We start from the raw sequence: 22,929 nt of genomic DNA, 5'->3' as shown, positions 1-22,929 counted from the left end.
GCGCCCCAGATGGGCAGAGCATCGCCCCCTGGTGGGCGTGCCGGGTGGATCCCGGTTGGGCGCATGCGGGAGTCTGTCTGGCTGCCTCTGGTTTCCAACTTCAGATAATACAAAAAAAAAAAAAGAAAGAAAGAAAGAAAGAGAAATGCAAATCAAAGCCACATGAGGAGTAACCTCTCAGGCATTAAGATGGCTACTATATGTATGTTTTTAACATATATAAAAAACACACAAACAGCGAATAACGTGTTGATGGGGATGTGAAGAAATTTGAAACTTGTACACTGTTGGTAAGAATGTAAAATGGTGTAGCCACTTAGAAGACACTATGACAAGTCCTCCAAAAATCAAAAACAGAGTTACCATATGACCCAGCATTCCCACTTTTGGGAATCCAAAAGAATTTAGAGCAGGATATGAAAGAGATATTTTCACACTCATGTTCACAACATTATTCACCACAGCCAAGAGATAGAGGAAAAGCAACTCAAATATCCACTGACAAATGAATACATTTTTAAAATGTGGTGAGTATATATAAACAATGGAATGTTATTCAGCCTTAAAAAGAAAGAAATCCTGTCACATGCTACAATATGGATGAAACTTGAGGACATTATGTTAAGTAAAATAAGCAGTCACAAAAAGACAAAATACCGCATAATTACACTTATATGAAGTATTTAAAGTAGTCAAACTTATAACAGAAAGGAGAGTGGTGACTGCCAAGGACTAGAGAGAGAGGGGGAAATGAGGGAAGTTGTATAGAGTTTAAATTTTTATTTATTTATTTTTTATTTTTCTGAAGTTGGAAATGGGGAGGCAGTCAGACTCCCACATGCGCCCGACCAGGATCCACCTGGCATGCCCACCAGGGGGTGATGCTCTGCCTCCCTGGGGCATTGCTCTGTTGCAACCAGGGCCATTCTAGCACCTGAGGCAGAGGCCATGGAGCCATCCTCAGCGCCTGGGCAAACTTTGCTCCAATGAAGCCTTGGCTGCGGGAGGGGAAGATAAAGACAGAGAGAAAGGAGAGGGGGAGGGGTGGAGAAGCAGATGGGTGCTTCTCCTGTGTGCCCTGGCCGGGAATCGAACCCGGGACTTCCGCATGCCAGGCCGATGCTCTACCACTGAGCCAACGGGCCAGGGCTAGAGTTTAAATTTTGCAAGATGAAAAAGTTCTGGAGATCTGTTGCACAATAATGTGAATATACTTAACACTTTTGAACTGTATACTTAAAAATGGTTAAGATGATAAACTTTGTGTGTTTTTTTTTACCACAACTAACAATAATAAAAAGTATTTTTTTTTAGCAAGAAACTAAGTCACTAGCATAGGGACTGACACAAGGCAGATCCTTATTGTTGACTGAACATGAGAGCTGAAAGTAGAAAGGTTTTAAGTCTTTAAAAAATGAAAAAGCCCCAGCAATTTATAGCAGTGGCAGTCTAGTCCAGCAGTTAGTAGTAGTGCCTTCAGTATGTCAGATCTTAAGTGTAGGTGGCTGTACACCTTACCAATTATTTGATCATTGGCAAATTCCTTAACCTTAGTTTCCTGACTGAAAAATAATAATATAGTCTACCTCAAAAGTTTTAAGGGGGTTAAAGGAGCTTATATATGAAAAGAACATGAAATAGTGGTTGGCATTTTATAAATGCAACATATGCATGAACTGTTATTATTTCTAGATAACTCAAATGGCAGTCTATTATAATCCCATTAATGTCTTCATCCCTATAGAGCCTATCATTGAAAAAAAGAGAGCATTTTCTTATAGTTCAAGCTGATTTTGGGAATAAAAAAAAATGCCCAATGTTATAAGTCCATGACAGATACGGACAAAGTATAATCCCCTGTAGCACTCTACCATTGGAGAAAATTTCTTTGGAAATGGGTTACAAATGGCCCAACATTCTACTGACAGTGAAGAAGACAAGCCAGGAAGTGCTAGAGGCCAAGAGTGATCTACAGGATGACAGTGGACTGATTCAGAGGTCATCTGGATGTTCTGTACGAGGTGTATACTAACACTGTAGAGAACATGTAGGATGCATGGACAGTTAAAATCTAATTTCAGTTCACTAATCTTGTGTCCTTTCTTTATGTTCTCCATTATCTGAGAATTTACATTTCACAAGTACCCACATAAATGCTATATCTACATTCTGGTTTCCAAAGTTAAACTAATATGATCCTCTAAGTCAGTATTTCCCAACTTTGTTCCACCAAAATCAGTCTTCAGTATCAGACGGGGCTGTGAATACCAGAATCTGTGGCTACTTAAGTCCCTTATGTAAAGTAATTTAGTACTGTCTAACCGGAGGTGGTGCAGTAAATACAGTATCAAACTGGGATGCTGAGGACCCTGGTTCGAAATCCCGAGGTCACCGGCTTGAGGATGGGCTCATGTAGCTTGAGTGCAGGTTCTCCAGCTTGAGTGTGGAGCTGTCGCAAAAGTGTGGGATCACTGGTTCAGCTTGAGTCCCACCAATCCCAGTCAAGGCACATATGAGAAGCAATCATTGAACAACTAAAGTGACGCAACTATGATGCTTTTCATCTCTCTCCCTTCTCTCAGAAAAAGTAATACAGTATTTATACATAAGTACATCTTCCTGTATACTTTAAATCATCACTAAATTACTTAAATACCTAATATAAATACTATGCAAATAGTCATTATACTATATTGTTTAGTGAGTAATGACAAGAAAAATGTCTGTACATATGTGATACAGAAACCACCACCATAGGTCTAATAACCTAGTAGTACACGTGAGAAACATTCCCCCCCCCCCAAATTTTTGATCTGCAGTTGGTTGAATCCACAGATGCAGACCTGCACAAATACGAAAGGCCAAATGTATACTAAGGTGGTATGAAAGATGAAAATGTTTCTCAAAAGAAAAGAATGAAACACACTGGGCTAAAGAAGTCAACTTATTTAATGCAAGACAACTTTGATCCTTTCAATATACTAATCTCCAAAGAAATTCTATGTGGCACGCCCCAAACTGAATTTCACTAAGTAACACTTGTTTGTGGTGGCAGGGGAGAGGGGGGAGGGGTGACGCACCAAATCATTTTGAAGTAACACTGTCATGCAGAATGATGCTCAATATGGGCACAATTTAAAATAAGCAAATTTATTTATTTATTTTTAGATTTTATTGATTCATTTTAGAGAGGAGCAGAAAGCATCAACTCTCATATGTGCCTTGACCAGGGAAGCCCGGGGTTTCGAACCGGCGACCTCAGTGTTCCAGGTCGATGCTTTTACCCACTGCACCACCGCAGGTCAGGCTAAAATAAGCAAATTTAGTTACCAATTTAATACAGTCTGACAGACTAGAAAGAATTCTGAACTAAGGGTCAGGGAATTTGGGTTCAGATCCTGACTTTAACATTAACTAGTTAGGTAGCTTTCAGCAGGTACCTTTCCATTTAAAGACTGTTCCTCATTTGCTTAGAAAAAAAATTAAGAAAGAAAAAGTAAAAAGGACTAATCAACCTGTTCCAATCCTAGACAAATATTAGCTTTGTATTAAGGAGTATGAAAAACCAGGAGATAAACCTAAAGCACCAATTTTAGCTGATGGGGCAGACGGTGGCATGTATTGTCATATTAAAATAAGCATTACTTAAAAAAATAAAAATAAGCATTACTATATTTTGGAGTAAAATACGAAATTCAAATAAACTTTAAGAATTTTAAAGAACTCCTTAGTTCTGAGAAAGCCTCCTAAAGCTTCTCAAAATTTTCTATCTAAATATTTTCAAGAGCAGAAGAAAAGGCCTCTCCCAGCAGATTGGTGAGGACATGGTGTGAAGACTGGCACGACCACTGACTTCTCCTCCAGCACAGAAACAGGTTCAGGACTCCAAGGAGTCACGCAGGCAGGTGACCTGTACATTCTGAAACTAATTTGATAAACGTTTGGAAAAAATTTTGCACATAACATCTTCCTCCTACATTTACTGAACTAATTCTTTGCCTGTATGTGATACTGTTTCACTTATTCTTTCCTTTTTTTTAGCATCTTTAGTTCTTCCATACTACATTTTTTTGGGGGTGTGTTCAAAAAAGCTTATCAATTGTATTGATATTTTTTATTTTTTATTTATTCATTTTGGAGAGGGGGAGAGTGAGAGAGAAGGGGGGAGGAGCAGGAAGCATCAACTCCCATATGTGCCTTGACCAGGTAAGCCCAGGATTTCGAACCGGCGACCTCAGTGTTCCAGGTCGACGTTTTATCCACTGCACCACCACAGGTCAGGCTATACTGATAATTTTAAACAACCAATTTTTAGTTTCATTCATTTCTCCCTATTGGTTTTCTCTTTTCAATTTCATTCATTTTAATCTGTTTTCCTAGTTTTAGTTTCTTAAGATGGAAGTTAGGTTGGCAAAGTGTTTTTTTATAAAGGGCCAGACTATAAATATTTCAGGCTTTTGGACTGAATGGGTCCTATTACAACTAGTCAATTCTGCTGTTGTATCATGAAAACAGACACTGAAAATACAGAATTAAATAAGCATGGCTGTGTTCCAGAGAACTTGATAAAAACAGGCAGTGAGGTACAGTTTGCAGCCTCACTTAAGTGAGTGATTTAAGACTTTCTTTTTTAACCAAAGTATTAAAGAATATGTTTCCCCTCGAAGCACCAATTGAGCTGTATCCCATAAATTTGTCATATTTTAATTTGCATACAGTTCAAATAATTTTTTAAATTTGCTTTGAGACTTTTTTGACTTACAGATTTAGAAACATTTGATACTTAATTTCTAAAAAACAGGATTTTTCCAGATATTTTATGGTTCAAGAACATATTTTTAGTATTATATCTATTCTTAGATTCAAAAGTGTCATATAAATAACAAATAGGTACAGCTATTTGATGTCATTCTGGTTTTCTATATCCTCTATTTATTTTCCATTATCACTGAGAGAAGAGTGTTGAAGACTTCAACTATAATTATGAATTTGTTCATTTCTCCTTTCAGGCCCATCAGCTTTGGGCTCATGTATGTTGAAGCTCTGTTAGGAGTACACACATGTATAATTAAGTCTTCTTAAGAGGACTGACCCTTGATCATTATATTATGTCCTTCTTTATCCCTGAGATGTTCCCCCTTATTTAGATTACTATTTGCATGGTTTGTCTTTCTACACCCTTCTTCTTCTAACCTATCTATGTTTTACATTTGCAGTGCCATTTTACAGACAGCATATATTTAGGTCTTGGTTCTTTATTCCGTTTTATGTCTTGTAACTGGGTTACAACTAGGGTTTGGCAAATGATGGTCCATGGATCAATCTACATAGCTTGTGTTTTTTTTAACTGATACACTTTGGGCCAGATTCACCAAAAAAGTAAAACAGAGAGAGAGAGAGCGAGTGCAAAAGAATGCACAAATGTTTAATATCAGGAATGAAATCCCTACTGACCCTAGACATTAAAAGGATAGTAAGTAACATAAACAACTTTTGTCCACAACTTTAGTATCTTAGAATGAATCAAATCCTCAAAAACAAAGACTTCCAAACTCAATGAAGAAGAAATATAGTGTAAATTTTTCTGTAGCTACTAAAAAAATTAAATTCAAGTTAAAAAAATAGTATTTCAAAAAATGAAAACTCCAGGCCCAGGTGTTTCAGTGGCAAACTCAATAAAATATTTAAGGAATAGATAATACTAATTCTATATAACCTCTTCCAGAAATAAGAGAACCCTTCCCATCTCATTTCATGAAGCTAGCATTACTCTGATAACAAATCTAAACAGACACATTACAAGAAAACTAAAATTCTCTACTAGTCATGAATTGTAGATGTGAAAATCCTCAACAAAATATTACCAAATCAAGTTCAGCAATATGTAAAAATGATAATACATCATAACCAGATGTGGGCCCATCCCAGGAATGCATTCATGTCAAAACACTGAAAAAATCAGTGTACTTCACCCTATTAACAGACTAAATGAGAAAAACTTTATGATCAACTCAAAAAATTCAGAAAAAGCATTTGACAAAATTTAACAACTATTTACAACAAAAACTCCCAGAAAATAGGAATAGGAGAGATCTTCTTACCATAATAAAGAGCATTTACAAGGAACCTATAGCTATTATCATATTTATGGTGTCCCAAAGATTTCCACATATTAATCTCTGGAACCTGTGACTATGTTACCTGACACGTAAAGGTGAATTAAGGTTGTTAATCAGCTGACCTTAAAATAGGAAAATTATCCTGGATTATCTGGGTGGGCATAATATAGTTAGGAGGGTCCTTTAAAGTAGAAGAGGGAGGCAGAAGATACAGACTACTAAAGGGAGATATAGAAAGACACAACATTGCTGACCTCGAAGTTGGAGACAAGGAGCCATGAGCTAAAGAAGACGAGGACCACTAGAAGCCGGAGAGGGTAAGAAAGAGGCTATCTCCTGCATCTCCGGAGAGCAACAGTCCTGCTGACACCTCAACGTTAGCCCAGAGAGACCCACCGTGGCCTTTGATCCTAGAGCATTTTAATACAATAACTCTGTTGTCCAAGCCACTAATTCAGTAGTGGTAATTTGTGAGAAGCAGATATCCTCTCTTACCACGCCTATTCCATAGCCTATCAGAAGTTCTGACATCTGCAATAAGGCAAGAAAAAGGGAAGGAATACAGATTAGAAGAAGAAATACAACCAACTATATTTGCAGACAACATGATTGTCTACATAGAAAATCCCAAAGAATCTGCAACAAAGCTCCTAGAACTGATAGATTTAGAATAGTTACAGGATAAAAGGTTAATAGAGAAGTCAATTTTATTTCTATATAGCAGCAATGAACAATGAATATTTAAATTTAAAAAACATGCCTGACCAGGTGATGGCACAGTGGATAGAGAGTCGGACTGGGATACCAAGGAACCACGTTCGAGACCCCGAAGTCACCAGCTTGAGCACAGGCTCATCTGGTTCGAGCAAGGGCTCACCAGTTTGGACTTAAGGTCGCTGGCTCGAGCAAGGGGTTACTCGGTCTGCTGAGGGCCCGCGGTCAAGGCACATATGAGAAAGCAATCAATGAACAACTAAGATGTCTCAATATGCAACGAAAAACTAATGATTGATGCTTCTCATCTCTCCGTTCCTGTCTGTCTGTCCCTGTCTATCCCTCTCTATCTGTCCCTGTAAAAAAATAAAATAAATTTAAAAAACATAATAGCATTTTAAATAGTCCCACCCCAAGAAAACTAAAGCCCCAAACTCCTAAGTATTGAGGTTTCAATCTAACAAAATATGTGCAGGAACTATATGCTGGAAAAAATGGAGTAATACTGTGTTCATGGAATGGGAGAATCAGTATTGTTAGGATGTCATTTTGCCTCAATTTGATCAATAAACACAATGTTTACCAAAATCTCAGCAAATTTTCTCACAGACATCAACAAACTGATTCTAAAATTTATATGAAAATGCAAAGGAACCAGAAGAAATAAAACAATTCTTAAAAAGAACAAAGTTGGAGGACTCATGTTAATCAAATTCAAAACTTACTAACAGTAATCAAGACAGCATGATGGTGACAGGACACAGACCAATGAAAATAAGCTAGACAGTCCAGAAACAGACCCACACAAATATGGTCAATTAATTTTCTACAAAAGTGCAATGGGAAAGAAGAAAGTATAATCTTTTTAACAAATGGTGCTAGACAAACACATGTCCATATATAGCCAAGGAACCCTGACACACCTCACACCTTATATGAAAATTAACTCAAAAGAGATCACAGACCTACATGTAAAACAATTTAACACTTGATATAGAGCAACTACAGTGTGTCCGTAAAGTCATGGTGCACTTTTTTTTTACAGAGACAGAGAGAGTCAGAGAGAGGGATAGACAGGGAAAGACAGACAAGAACGGAGAGATGAGAAGCATCAATCATTAGTTTTTCGTTGCGCATTGCAACACTTTAGTTGTTCATTGATTGCTTTCTCATATGTGCCTTGACCGCGGGCCTTCAGCAGACCGAGTAACCCCTTGCTCGAGCCAGTGACCTTAGGTCCAAGCTGGTGAGCTTTTGCTCAAACCAGATGAACCCGCGCTCAAGCTGGTGACCTTGGGGTCCCGAACCTGGATCCTTCTGCATCCCAGTCTGACGCTCTATCCACCGTGCCACCGCCTGGTCAGGCTCATGGTGCACTTTTGACCGGTCACAGGAAAGCAACAAAAGACGATAGAAATGTGAAATCTGCACCAAATAAAAGGAAAACCCTCCCAGTTTCTGTAGGATGATGTGGCAGTATGTGCGCATGCACATTGTGCGCATGCACAGATGATGACGTAACACCGTGTATACAGCGGAGCAGCCCACGGCCATGCCAGTCCAGAGGAAATTTCGTTCGGTGTGTTCTGTGGCTTGCTAAATTCGAATCCGTGACCAAAGTGCAATGTGAATATCAGCACGTTTATAACGAAGCACCACCACATAGGAATCACATTACTCGGTGGGATAAGCAGTTGAAGGAAACCGGCAGTTTGGTGGAGAAACCCCGTTCTGGTAGGCCATCAGTCAGTGACGAGTCTGGAGAGGCTATACGGGATAGCTACCTAAGGAGCCCTAAAAAATCTGTGCATGAGCCCACATGGAACTGCACTGAATAGGTATGAAACTGGGAGAGTTTTCCTTTTATTTGGTGCAGATTTCACATTTCTGTCGTCTTTTGTTGCTTTCCTGTGACCAGTCAAAAGTGCACCATGACTTTAGGGACACACTGTAGAACTCTCGCACATTGTTGGTAGGAATGCAATATGGCACAGCCACTTTGGAAAACAGTTTGGAAGTTTCTTATAAAGTTAAATATATACTTACTATTCCACTCAGGCAGCCCACTCCTAGATATGTGCTCAAGTGAATTTAAAGTTTATATAAAAACCTGTATGTAAGTGTTTATAGTAATTTTATCCATAATCCTCCAAAACTGGAAATTAACTAAGGTGATGAACTTAAAGGTGAATGGATAAACACCATTCTTGGTATATCCATACAAAGAAATATCAGTGACAAAACCAATTACTGGTTCATGCTACATACACTGTCAGTGAATCTCAAATGCATTTTGCTAAGTGAAAGAGTCCAGATCCAAAAGACTGTCTGATTCCATTTATAAAAGGTTCCGGAAAAGGAAACCCTGAGTGGGCTGTGGGATTCCGTTTTACAAAGGAGAAAACTGTGGTGTAATGTAAAAGGTTAGTATGGCCTGACTTGTGGTGGCGCAGTGGATAAAGCATTGACCTGGAATGCTGAGGTCACCAGTTTGAAACCCCAGGCCTGCCCGGTCAAGGGACACATAGGAAGCAACTACTATGAGCTGATGCTTCCTGTTCCTCTCCCCTCCTTCTCTCCTGTCTCTGTCTCTCTCTTTGTTCCTCCCTCTCTCCTTTCTGTAAAATAATCAATAAATAAATCTTAAAATAAAAATAGTGCAGCCACTGTGGACAACAGTTTGGCAACTCAAAAAAAAAAAGGTTAGTATGTTCTTCCAAAGTCACAGCAAAAGGACTAGATCCAAGACTTGAATCCTGATCTTGGGGAGAACAGCAGAAGAATATTTTCTCCAATCTGTATATATATCTGATTTTCATCTTACTTGGTCATTTCCATATTAAAGTCCTAAGCTAAATAAAGAAAAATACTAAGGTAATACAAGTAAATAAATATATTTTATTGTTTCTTGATGACAAATCTACTTGCAGCTATGAATTTATGAGAAGTAAATTTTTGGAGATTTTTGATATATAGCATTTTTATTGTGGAAGAATACTTCTATTTTAAGATTCTGTCAATAACAAGGATTCTTAGACTTAATCTATTTTCAGAGAATATTTAGGTGTTGAACTGTTACTATTATACTTGACTGACAACAGTCCCAGTAAAGGCAACAGGTACCTGTTCTTCATTAGGCGGACCTCTCTCTTCCTCGCTGCCTCTTCAGCGGGCTGTGTGGGAAGCGCTGGGGAGGAGGCCATAACAACTCCAGGGGCGATGGTGCTCGTGGGTGCTGTGCGAATCTGGTACGTCTGTACATCTCCAGAGGCGGCTGAAAGGAAAGGGGTCAACATGGTGTAAGATATTGAAGAATGTGACCTGGTACAACTAGGTATGTCAATCATCAGTCTAAACATACATTTTGGATTAAAAGGGGAAAAAAGGAACAGATGACTCTGACTAAAATGTTGCAAGAATCAGCACTCTTTGGGTCATTACTGAAAAATAATTGCCAATTTAATGTATTTATTAGTACAGACACTTGAGTGAAAGAGGTCTTAACCTACATCTGCTGGGTTTTTTATTTTTTATCTTTCATTGGAATGCAGTTCTATTCTGTTAACATGTTTACCAACCTTATGTCTAAAAGATAAGTAGGGCACACACAGCTTGGATCATCTTCCTAGATATATCCTCAATGTCTTCCTTTGATATTGGTAAATTCATATAAAAAAATTTCAAGTCGACTCTTGCCACGACATAAAAATGACAATGAAGCCCTGGCCAGTTGGCTCAGTGGTAGAGTATCAGCCTGGTGTGCAGGAGTCCCGGGTTCAATTCCTGGCCAGGGCACAAAGGAGAAGCGCCCATCTGCTTCTCCACCCCTCCCCCTCTCCTTCTTCTCTGTCTCTCTTCCCCTCCCGCAGCCAAGGCTCCATTGGAGCAAAGTTGGCCCAGGCGCTGAGGATGGCTCCATGGCCTCTGGCCCAGGCGCTAGAGTGGCTCTGGTCTCGACAGAGCGACGCCCCGGAGGGGCAGAGCATCGCCCCCTGGTGGGCGTGCTGGGTGGATTCCGGTCAGGCACATGCAGGAGTCTGTCTGACTGCCTCCCCGTTTCCAACTTCAGAAAAATACAAAAAACAAAACAAAACAAACGACCATGATTTTTCATAAAATAGCAAAATGGAAGAGAAAATAGGGCATTATGGTCAACTATGTTAAATTTCTAATTGGCACAAAACTGTAAGTATGAAGAAGTATACCAAATGATGTCAATTATATCATCTGTAAACATTGTTTTAACATAAATTATAATCTCAAGTTTTAGTCTTCTAATTAAATGGTCCATCATTTGTAAAAAGAAATATAATCACTACTTGTCAAAATGCTTCTAAAACCAGCTTAATAATATGCCCTCCTATGAATAAGGAACCTAACATTATCTGAGAGAATTTGAAGGCCTTTATAAAATTATCCATATTTGTTAATATCAATTAAAATGTGTAGTTTGAATGGAAAAGATTTATATACTAAACATGTTACCATCTTCAAACTGACGTTCAGAATTCAAATTCACTGACATCCTGCTTTACAATTTTTGAGTACCTGCATGTAAAGTGAAAAGGTGTTTTACTCCCATTAACAAGAAAAATATTATCTTCTTCAAATATTATTTCTTTAGTAACAGAATATATTCTGTAAATAAATTAGGGACCTTTAAATAAATTATGACTCTCTAGTTTATGTTTTAGAATAATTCAAAAATTATCATCCATGTTGAAGTGGCATAACTGTCATTACCTAACAGAGGTAAAATATATTATTAATGAAAACATTTTTAGAAACATTTTTTTTATTTACTCAATAGGTAAATTGTCAATCTAGCATAAATATATTCTTAAAATGCTCAAACAGTTCAAAAGAAATATGGTCAACTCCTATCCATAGACTCCTGAAACAAATTGGAAGAAAACAAAACAAAATTAAATTAAAAAAAACATTAAAAAGCTATTTCAGTCATTAAGGATTTAACTACTGCTTTTATCCATAGATCAGCAGAGTTGCATGTTGGTATAAGATTTTTTAAAATATAAAGCTTCCATTTGAAGTAAAAAATGATATTAGAAATGAGGATGTTAATTTCTTTTGAATAAAAAGAAGAGCCCTGGCCAGTGGCTCAGTGGATAGAGCATTGGCCTGATTTATAATGGCCCTGATTTGATTCCTGGTCAGGGCACACAGGAGAAGCAGTGATGTGCTTCTTCCCCCACCCCTGCTTCTCTTCCTCTTCCCCTTCCCCAGCCAGTGGCTGGATTGGTTTGGACATGGCCCCAGGCACATCAGCCTTAGGCTCTAAAAATAGCTTGGTACTCGAGCACTGGCTCCAGATAGGGTTGCCAGGTGGATCCTGGTTGGAGAGCATGCAGGAGTCTCTAGCTCCCTCTTCTCAACTTAAAAAAAAAGAAGGCAGAGAAACAGAATTTTGAACCTCCAAAGATTCTTAGCAGCTATTAAGTACAATTTGCATTTGACAACGAAAAGAAATGAGATCCAGAGAGGTTCAATCTTACTCAAATAACAAATCTAGAGTCCAGTTTTCCTAACTCCTGATTTCATTGTCTTTCCCTTTAACCTAACCTGCTTCTCCTATCCCCAAATTCTAGAGGTGTTAAAGACAGAAATTATAGTTTTTAAAGTTTAAAATAGTTGTTTTTATGCCATGACATTTTGGCCCAACTGGAATAATAGAAGAGTTCATGAAAAATATTATCTATAATGAGGAAAAATGTACATTTTAACAGTGTTTAGCAGTATTATACTTACTTTTTCAGAGTTTCTAAAATGTAAACCTTTCAAGTTTACCATACCTATGCAATCTGAACTCTCTTACCTTGAACAACAACTTGGTTGCTGGGTACCAGTATCTGCTGTCCATCAGTGGTCTGTGCATACTGTAGAATGGTAGTACCCGGCTGAGTGGCGGCTGCATTGGTCATGGTTAAAGTTTGCAGGCCCTGTACCCCATCGGTACCATTGTTAGCCAGTTGTATTGCTCCTCCCTGGGTAATGGCAACTAAAACCCAATAGATTTTATTATTACAAGTTTAATTAATACTATACAGGGCTTTTACAATACACTAAATTCAAAGTAGAACAATTTGCAAGACATAAACTTGGAGAAATTATAACAGCAAATAACACTGCCGAGAAGTATTTGGTACACTCAAATACCTTTATGCTCAGGAAACTCACATTCAGTTTCTATAATACAAATGTACTCTATGAACCAAATTATAATTTATTTTTTTTATTTATTTTTATTTTTTAATTCATTTTAGAGAGGAGAGGGAGAGACAGAGGAGAGACAGAAGGGGGGGAGGAGCTGGAAGCATCAACTCCCATATGTGCCTTGACCAGGCAAGCCCAGGTTTTGAACCAGTGACCCCAGCATTTCCAAGTCAACGCTTTATCCACTGCGCCACCACAGGTCAGGCTGAACCAAATTATAATTTAAAATGATGTCTTTACCAGAAAGTATAAAATGAGAAAATATTAAATTCTTTTGAAGCTATTTCAATACAGGAGTACCACTTCACGATCCACACCTCCTATCCTAACATTAACTACCTAATATTTTAACTATTTAATATTTGCTGTCCCACACTAAAATACATTTCTTGAGGGTAGGAAACATGGTTTTTCTTCTCTACTTTCATGTACTTAATAGCACAATGGGCATGTAATAGTGCCCAATAAATGGTTGTCTTAGAGCATAATTAATAAAGCAGTTTAGTAGTGCATTCTTTTCTGTAACTTGCTAGCAATGCACAAATTATAACAAAAGTCTGCTTATGAAACAACTGAAATGTCCTATGGAGCTTAGCACAGAGTCTCTCATGTCAGTTTAAAATCAGGGCTTAAGATCATCATTTAGGAAAAAAAAAAAACTTTACGGCTATTTCTAAGTTATATAGCCGAGCATTCTCATATAGGTTCTTTTGTTGATTCTTTACTGATTAACCACATTTGTCATTCATCTATTGCTCACAGATATAGATATTTCACTTTATAAAAAACCTGCATTCACCTTTTACAGCAGTACATGGAAAAGGTTAATAAAAAGAAATAGCCTGACCTGTGGTGGCGCAGTGGATAAAGCGTTGACCTGGAAATGCTGAGGTCGCCGGTTCAAAACCCTGGGCTTGCCTGGTCAAGGCACATATGGGAGTTGATATTTCCAGCTCCTCCCTCCCTCCTCTCTCTCTCTCTCTCTCTCTCTCTCTCTCTCTGTCTCTGTCTCTCCCTCTCCTCTCTAAAATGAATAAATAAAAAATAAATTTAAAAAAAAAAAAAAAAAAAAAAAAAAAAATAAAAAGAAATAGATCATTACTTTATTTGGAATAATCAATCCTTTACCAGCATTGAGATAGGTAGTTGGATTGTCCTCTAGACATTCTTGTTATTAGAGTTCAGGTTTTCCAAAAAGAGAGTAAAAATCTCAATATTACATATAAAACTGTATACTGGATTTTTTAACTGAGTAAGTCTCAACATATCTGACTTAAGCACATTACTTTTTGTCTGGTAGAAGGGAATTAACTTGGGATCATTTGTCAGCTAGCTCTAATAACTAATATCCTAAGTCATCTGTACATGGGAAATTGAGTATCTACTGTTTAATCAAGAAATAATAACAGTTCATGGCTATGACCTGGTTTACAAATGATATCTGTGGAAATCAAGACACTGGCAAATATAATCCATTCACTTTAGCTAATCTATAAGTTTTACTTAGATAAAGTTAAAAAAGGAATATGTGAGAACTATTTTGAGATTAATATTGCAGGATAACTTGAAAGAAACAGAAGGTTAAGAGAATAAAACCACAATTTCTCATATAGAGTTAATAAGCCAATTCCATTGTATTTAACACATAACTTTCTTCTTGGCTACCTACCAATGAACTCAAGGTGGGAAGAAAGAAGTAGAAAACTACATATCAGGAGACCTGGGGTCTAGTCCAAGTTCCATCACTAAACTGTTATTTGAACGTTATCTCTTCTGTAAAAATAAAAATATCTGGTTCTAGCCACTAAAGTACAACTGTAAAAAATCAAATGAGATAATGTATATGAAAGTACTCTGAAAACTAATGTCTGATCCTATCAAACATGTGTTTTCTTAGTGTATTTATACATTTGATTATTCCATAAGGATTTTAAATAGCTTTCAATAAAACTTAAATTCATTAAGACGAGAAAAGAAGTCAAATGACTGACCTGTATCTAAATACAGTATATATAATAATTCTACCAGAAAATGTAGACAGAAAGAATATAATTATTGTTTTGTTATGTGAAAAAAACATGTGTTGTTTTGTTTAGTGAAAAAAAAAATTCAAGTTCAAAATGATACACACATGGTTTCTACCTAAAAATAGAATCTCTCTAACAAGACTTTATTATTGGAGACACTGAACCAAGTATGGATAAAACTAGTTACAGTGTTAATAAAAAAGTATAACCAATATATGGAAGGAACCAGAATTGGTACAGCCACTGAGAAGGGCAACTGGGCAGAATATGCTCTGACTCAACGATTCTACTCTTTGGATGCTACACCGCTGAGACAGTACTTCAGTACTTCACATAAGAGCATGTTCAAGTAGCATTGTTGAAACAGTGGAAATGTCCTGAATGCTCATCAATATGCATATGGGGGAAATATTTAAATAAACGATCTATTTATACAGCGAAACACAATTTAGCTGTTAAAGACACAATACACATAACTGTGTGTATAAACTGCCTATGAAATAAATAATGTAGGTCTCACTTGTATAAAAATACATAACATGTGTATATGAAAGTAGAATGAAAAAGAATAGAAGGACATACACACTCTTTTATTTTTTTTTTGTATTTTTCTGAAGCTGGAAACGGGGAGAAACAGACAGACTCCCGCATGCGCCCAACCGGGATCCACCTGGCACACCCACCAGGGGCGACGCTCTGCCCACCAGGGGGGATGCTTTGCCCCTCCAGGGCGTTGCTCTGCCGCGACCAGAGCCACTCTAGAGCCTGGGGCAGAGGCCAAGGAGCCATCCCCAGAGCCCGGGCCATCTTTGCTCTAATGGAGCCTTGGCTGCGGGAGGGGAAGAGAGAGACAGAGAGGAAGGGGGGGGGGGGGGTTGGAGAAGCAAATGGGTGCTTCTCCTGTGTGCCCTGGCCGGGAATCGAACTCGGGTCCCCCGCACGCCAGGCTGATGCTCTACCGCTGAGCCAACCGGCCAGGGCGACATACACACTCTTAACACTGGGAAAGGCTGAAAAAGATTTTTACTTTTTATTAATACTGTGAACCTCTACCATTTGAATTGTCACAACTTCTTATCTGTTTTCTAAGTTAAGAAATATATAAATATTGTACATGTAAGTAGTCATTATATCAATTCTTAACGACAATCAAGAACATAATGTTAAATCAGCTCCATCAAGGCTATGTATGTATGTATGTATAAAGAATAAGAAATAAAGATAATGAAAAAAAAAAGATGATGAATAAGCTTTAAAAAATCTCAAACTATTAACCTTTAAAACTAATAATTTCAGTTGCTGGTGGATAGCCAAAGTAAACATCTAGTTTTCTGAACTTTGCTTCCCTAGCTGAGACTCTGAGACTCCCTTTCCTAGAGAGCAAGCTTTCTTGTTCTAGTGAGGACTGCTGCACGAAGCGGCTCGCGGTCACTAACAGGACCACGCTCGGCCCTGCAGGCGTGGCTCAAGCTCAAGGAAATCAAAGTGATGTACCTATGTCTTAGAACACACGCTTGAACAACTCTAATTACTTGGGTAAAGATAAAAAAATACACACATACACGTAACAGAGTTAGTACTTATCTCTGCTAACAAAGAACTTAAGAAAAAGATAACTGAACTCAAACTTACAGAGTGAACAAGGAGGTTAGTCAAAAATGCCTTCCTTCTACTTACTATCAAAAATTTCAGCTCTGAGAGAGCTAAAAAGTTTGCTACTTGCAAATCTGTTGTTAATCCAGCTGGAATGCAAACAAAGTTTGAGTTACAACTGGAAAACCATTAACTTAGGACTCAAACTTACACAAATTTCCGACACAGGCTACCCGAGGGCATTAGAAAACTAATGCCACAAAGGAGTTTCAATGTGTACATTTAATTTGTCATTAAGGAAGGAGGGAGAGAAAAGATATAATGGGCAGTACTGAAGTTAATGAACAAATCAAAATGATGACATCAATATGTGAGCCCCCCCCCCAAATTGGGAAAAGTGAACAAAAAGTACCATTCACACAAACGCTTTTAATCAAACAAAAGCAGAACTCAAAAAAAGTACTTTATAACAGATTTAGGTGAAAGATAAGAGATACTTAAGTGTTAGACACGGATATCACAGAAATGGAAATTTCGATAATTTTGCAAAGTAAATCTTTTCTTTTTGTGAGCCAAAAAGGACTTAATTCAACAATCCTTATGCTTTTGTTATCATAATTCACTACATGCCCTTACATATTAAAAGGAATAATAAATAAATGCGCTAGGAGACTGGCACCAAGCTCTCCATCCCCACCAGGAAACATTCAATACGATTTTGCAATGCAAGAAGGGAAGATGAAGTATTAAAATAGCTGACTAATGAGACCACTTTGGGCCTTAAACATAATCAAAGAATGATTATTTTCTTTATCTGAAAAAACTCATTCTCTATTAACATATGGGACTAAAATCCTCAGTTGTGGTTTCAAAAACATCAACGACCCTTCATGCATCAGCATAAAACAAAGGGCCATCTAAAGGGCTTACATACTTGAGGAATCCTAATTAAAACCCTGAGAGAACAAAATACCTCCTTATAGAACTTTACATACTGAAAAGTAAAGGAAATATAATAACATCAGTGAGACTGAGAAAAGAGTTGGCACTTCTGTGATTCCTTTAAGGAGAATGCAGACATCAGTTTTTCACCTCCCTTTCCAAAGCAGAAGTCTCAGTTACTCACTATACTGTCCACTGCTTGTTTGGTAAATCGGCGTTGGCACCGTTACAGTGGTGATGGCAGGTGCGGAAGTCTCCTCCTCAGACTTCTCTTCTTCAATCCTTGGCACTCCTGGTGCATCAGAAGATAAGTCATTCAAAATTTTCCTAGGAAAATAAAGAATTATATTAATTAAAATAAAAGTAACATTTACTAGCTAAATACAAATAACAGGAAAAATCAGAATATCTGTAGGAAGCCGTTTGTGTTTAGGACAGAAGTTTAAGGAATTCACAAGAACTAAAGAGGCTCAGGGAGCTGTATGTCAAAATGAAACCATACGAAGACCAGAATAAATACAGATGATTTTTTCTTTAACCTGACTGTAAAGAAAGACTGTGAGTCAAAACCCTGGTGCAAATAAAGAAGAGATTAATAAAAATCTGACTACAGAAAAAATCCTTTTGCGTGGCAAACACCAAAAATTAAGTCAAAAGATGATCAATAATGCTAGGAGAAATGTTCACATATTATATACATACAAAGGGGCAATATCCCTGATACATAAAGAATTCTAAAAAATTGATGGGGAGCCCTGGCCGGTTGGTTCAGTAGATAGAGCATCCACCTGGCATATAGATGTCTGGGGACTGATTCCTAGTCAGGGCATACAAAAAAAGTGACCATCTGCCTCTCTCCCCTCCCTTTCCCCTTCCCCTTTTCTCCCACTTCCCTTCCCGCAGCCAGGGGCTCAATTGGTTCTAGCGATAGTCTGGGCACAGGATAGTTCATCAGTCGAAGCATGTCAGCCTCAGGCACTAAAAATAGCTCAGTTGATTTGAGCATCAGCCCCAGAAGGGAGTTGTGGGTAGATTCTGGTCCAGGTGCATGTAGGAGTCTGTCTCGCTATCCACCCTTCTCTCACTTGAAAATAAAAAAATTGATGGGGAAAAATGACCAAACACCTGATTTTAATTTTATTTAATTGATTTTATAGAGAGAGGAAGGAAGAGAGAGAGAAAAAAACAGTGATCTGTGTACCACTTATTTATGCATCCACTGGCTGATTCTTATATGTGCCCTGACCAAGGATCAAACCTGCAACCTTGGCATATCAGGATGATACTCTAACCAACTGAGCTACCCAGCCAGGGGAAAACTGGATTTTTAATTCTCAAATTGGCAAAAAAATAAAAAAATAAATAAATAACAATATATTCTGCTAGCAAAGCTGTGAGAAAACAGATACCCTCATAATTCATGGTAGTACTATTTTTAACAGCATATACTGCAAACAACCTATATTCTCACACATAGGAGAATGGTTGAATAAACTACAGTTCATCCCAATAATGCATACACATGGTACTTTTTGTCTAAGAAAAAAATGAAATAAGAAAATATACATATAACGTTTAGCTGTTCAAGAAAAAATCAGGATAAACCAGAGTTTAATGAGATTAGTATCTATTGGGGGTATTAGGGAAGGAAGGAAGAAAGAATAGAATGATTGGGAGGGGCATTTCTGACTATATATATATATATATATATATATATATATATATATATATATTTTTTTTTTTTGCTACAATCCTAACTTTTAAATCTCGTTAATGTTTTATATAGTCAAAACAAACAAACAAAAAAAACAAGGATGAGGAAAATTCTAAAATTGGATTATAAACAAAAATAATTTAATGAATAACATAATTACAGAAGAGGAAAAAACCCTAACTCAAGTAATTTTTGACATCTTAAAATTTCCATCGCATCAGTTTAAATTAATAACTCAGCTTTAACAGTCTACCCAAACTCTGCCCCTTTACATTATTATTGTCACACACTCCATCTTCATACAGTGTGCTCATCAACAGATTTCTAATTCTTTTATGTATTTGCCTTTCAAATCATATAGGAAAAAATGTTACAAAGCAAAGCTATAATAATCCTGGCTTTTATACTTACCTATATAATTATCTTGACTGGTATTGTATAAAATATTCTACTATTATCTCTTTAAATAATTTCCTTTTTCCCAATTTTCCCTCTGGAAATTCTATAAATGCTTCTATTGAAGCACCTCATTCTATACACCATCACTTTTCACCTGTTTTTTCTACCTGTTTCTGCTCTTCATTCTCAGTTCCCTTTCAGTTAATTAGCAATGTTTTAAAAAATATTTATATTTCTAATTTCCTAGATTTCTTACTTATTCTTTTCCATATCTACTTGTTCTCATTTGGTAAACTCTTATTGTATTTGTTTTTTTTTTTAGGGAGAGACAGACGGAGAGAGGGACAGATAGGACAGACCAGCAGGAAAGGAGAGAAAGGAGAAACATTGATTCTTTGTTGTGGCACCTTAGTTGTTCATTGATTGCTTTCTGATATGTGCCTTGACCCAGGGGCTACAGCCAAGCTAGTGACCCCTTGCCTCAAGCTGGCGAGCTGGTGCTCAAGCTGTAGACCTCGGGATTTTGAACCTGGATCCTCTGTGTCCCAGGACGATGCTGTATCCACTGCACCACTGCCTGGTCAGGCAACTCCTATTCTTATTGTAAGGAAAATTTTCTCTTTTTTATTTCTTGCAAATGAGAGACCACTATCTTAAACAGCTCACACTTTGGGTATCACTACTCCAGAGCACTGTTTCTCAAATTTCAAAAAACCATACAAAAGCATACAAAAAACCACTTGAAAAGTATGTTACAACACAGATTGCAGAGTCCTGTTCCCAGAGTCTAATTCATTAGGTATGGGGAAGGAAACCAAGACCAAGAATTTCCATTTCTAATCAGATGTTGATGTATCAGTCTAGTCTGTGGACTACATTTTGAGTGGTACTGGTTTTTAGAGCAGAATTTTTCAAGCTGATGTCACAACCCATATATAAGCCATGAAAACAACTCAGTACAAAGCAACCAGCATAAAACAGTAACAGCTGAACATCACACATGGTAAGGGTTATTACTGCCTTGTGGATATTCTCCTTTAGATGCCTATATATAGGTGTTGGGCAGATAAAATATATTATGCTCACTTTGTTAAAGATGGCGCTGCCGGCCCTGGCCGGTTGGCTCAGCGGTAGAGCGTCGGCCTAGCGTGCGGAGGACCCGGGTTCGATTCCCGGCCAGGGCACACAGGAGAAGCGCCCATTTGCTTCTCCACCCCTCCGCCGCGCTTTCCCTCTCTGTCTCTCTCTTCCCCTCCCGCAGCCAAGGCTCCATTGGAGCAAAGATGGCCCGGGCGCTGGGGATGGCTCTATGGCCTCTGCCCCAGGCGCTAGAGTGGCTCTGGTCGCAACATGGCGACACCCAGGATGGGCAGAGCATCGCCCCCTGGTGGGCAGAGCATCGCCCCTGGTGGGCGTGCCGGGTGGATCCCGGTCGGGCGCATGCGGGAGTCTGTCTGACTGTCTCTCCCTGTTTCTAGCTTCAGAAAAATGAAAAAAAAAAAAAAAAAAAAAAGATGGCGCTGCCCACATGGAAGCCTGTCGTCCAGGTGATATTAATGTGTGTTGGGGGCGGGCTGTGGGCAAGCAGGATCCTTGTAGCCTGGGGCTTGGTTTTAGGACTAAGCCTTTCCCACCCTTTTTGTTGTGGGGTGGTACAATCCAATTATGCCTCAGATAAGTGACTTTGTATCAGAGACTTCCTTATTTTGTATATTGGATTAAAGGTTTTGATTTCTCACTATAAAATGAGGGCAGAACAGGAGCTTGCTCTCGGTTCCTGAGATTATTAGCATTAGACAGGAGAGAGCAGAGAGGAGAGCAGAGAAAGGCCACGTGGAGGAGGCCTGGAGAAGCAGCCAGGATGGCGGAGTGCTGAGTAAGAAGCCAGTTTGTGCAGAGTTTGTGCAGGGAGAAGGAAGGAGATGGGGAACAGAGGTGACTAAGTCTGGTGAGCTAGAAACCTTTGATTCTAGGAAACTTGGTAAGTCAGTAGCTTTGTGAGCACTGAATGTGAGTGGGTTTCGGAGCCCAGTGTGTGTTTTACTTGCCCACTGGGTGCAAGGTAGGATTAAAGATGATGGCCCAACAGTATTTGGCTCTGTTGTTTCTTTACCGACTGTCTGAATCCAATGTGAACCTGTATGGGCTGGGCTGCTGTGATAGTGGCCTTGGCTTCTGGCTTTATGATAGGTGTATATATATATATGTTACCAGACAGGGGCCCTGGCCCTCTGGGTCTGCCAGGGCCAGCCGTTAGTGTGTGGGTTCTTGACTTCACGCAGGAAAAATTTCACAACATGAGTCCAGGTGATTTTTGAGAGGAGGCTTATTAAAGCTGGGGCAGTGAAACAAGGAAGGTCTAGACTAGAAGATGTAACAAGAGAGCCTAGGCGGGCTGCCTTGGCTTTCTAGAAATCACAGAAGAAGGAAATGAGCCTGGTGGGAGGGAAGGCAGAGGAAAGGGGGCCTTGGAGACAGGTTCAGGGGGTGAGCCTGGAATGAGCTGCCTCTGCCCATCGCTCCCCTGCTTGCAAATCTCGTGGGGATCCTTAGAGTTTAGGAGACGCCCGCCTGCGGGGGGAGAAGAGTGGAAGGAAAAGGCCCCGTTTGTGCTCTGAGAGGAAGAGTGCACTGGGTGCTGCTGGGGGGGTTTAAAGACTGAATTCAGGAGAGGGTGTCAGTAGTCTAGTCATTAGCTTTTCCAAGTGAGTCCTTTCAGGGTTGTTTGTGGTCTTCACTAACTGGTCAGCCCCAGGGCAGGGAGGTCATTACTCATTGCAGCTGGTCCTGGCTTCACCCACCTGGTTTTGCTGCTTTCCTGGGCCTGGAGCTAAAATACAATCTGAGGCCTAGATATTATCTCTAGGGAGGTAACCTTCTGTACCTGGCTGTCCATTTCTCGTCCACAATTTGTCTATTTCCCCATTTTACTTGCCAAGGAATTTCCCTAGCTTCTTACTATCCTGCCTCATATAAACTCACATATTATATGCCTGTATAGTTATATATGAATACATGTAATTATATATACATAAAAATATATGTAAATGCATATAAATGAATATGTGTTATAGTATATATGTATATAGAGAACTATAAAGATACTCTTATTATGGACTGTAGTTTAGAAAAGTTTAAAAGCCAGCCTGGCCTGTGGTGGCAGAGTGGATAAGGCGTCAACCTGCAATGC

General features: G+C 38.6%; 1 protein-coding gene and 1 non-coding gene across 6 annotated transcripts in view; both read right to left on the bottom strand.

Annotated features, from left to right (window-relative positions):
- The window catches only part of CREB1 (cAMP responsive element binding protein 1), a 72,480-nt gene that overhangs the window by 8,511 nt on the left and 41,040 nt on the right, over nt 1–22,929 (bottom strand). For all 5 annotated transcript variants that reach the window (XR_010746653.1, XM_066346368.1, XM_066346369.1 and 2 more), the window contains 3 exons: nt 17,811–17,953; nt 12,667–12,849; nt 9,957–10,107 (listed from right to left, as the gene is read on the bottom strand). Coding sequence is in view for 4 of the 5 variants with exons in the window: in XM_066346368.1 (XP_066202465.1) it covers nt 9,957–10,107; nt 12,667–12,849; nt 17,811–17,953 (477 nt within the window). In the remaining variant the exon portion in view is untranslated. The remainder of the gene's footprint in view (nt 1–9,956; nt 10,108–12,666; nt 12,850–17,810; nt 17,954–22,929) is intronic.
- On the bottom strand, nt 1,075–1,150 carry TRNAA-GGC (transfer RNA alanine (anticodon GGC)). Its single transcript has one exon. It is a non-coding gene; the product is annotated as a tRNA-Ala (tRNA).

The sequence above is a fragment of the Saccopteryx leptura genome, chromosome 7, assembly GCF_036850995.1.
Source record: "Saccopteryx leptura isolate mSacLep1 chromosome 7, mSacLep1_pri_phased_curated, whole genome shotgun sequence".
NCBI classification, from domain to species: Eukaryota; Metazoa; Chordata; class Mammalia; order Chiroptera; family Emballonuridae; genus Saccopteryx; species Saccopteryx leptura.
This window is presented reverse-complemented; position numbering and strand designations above follow the sequence as displayed.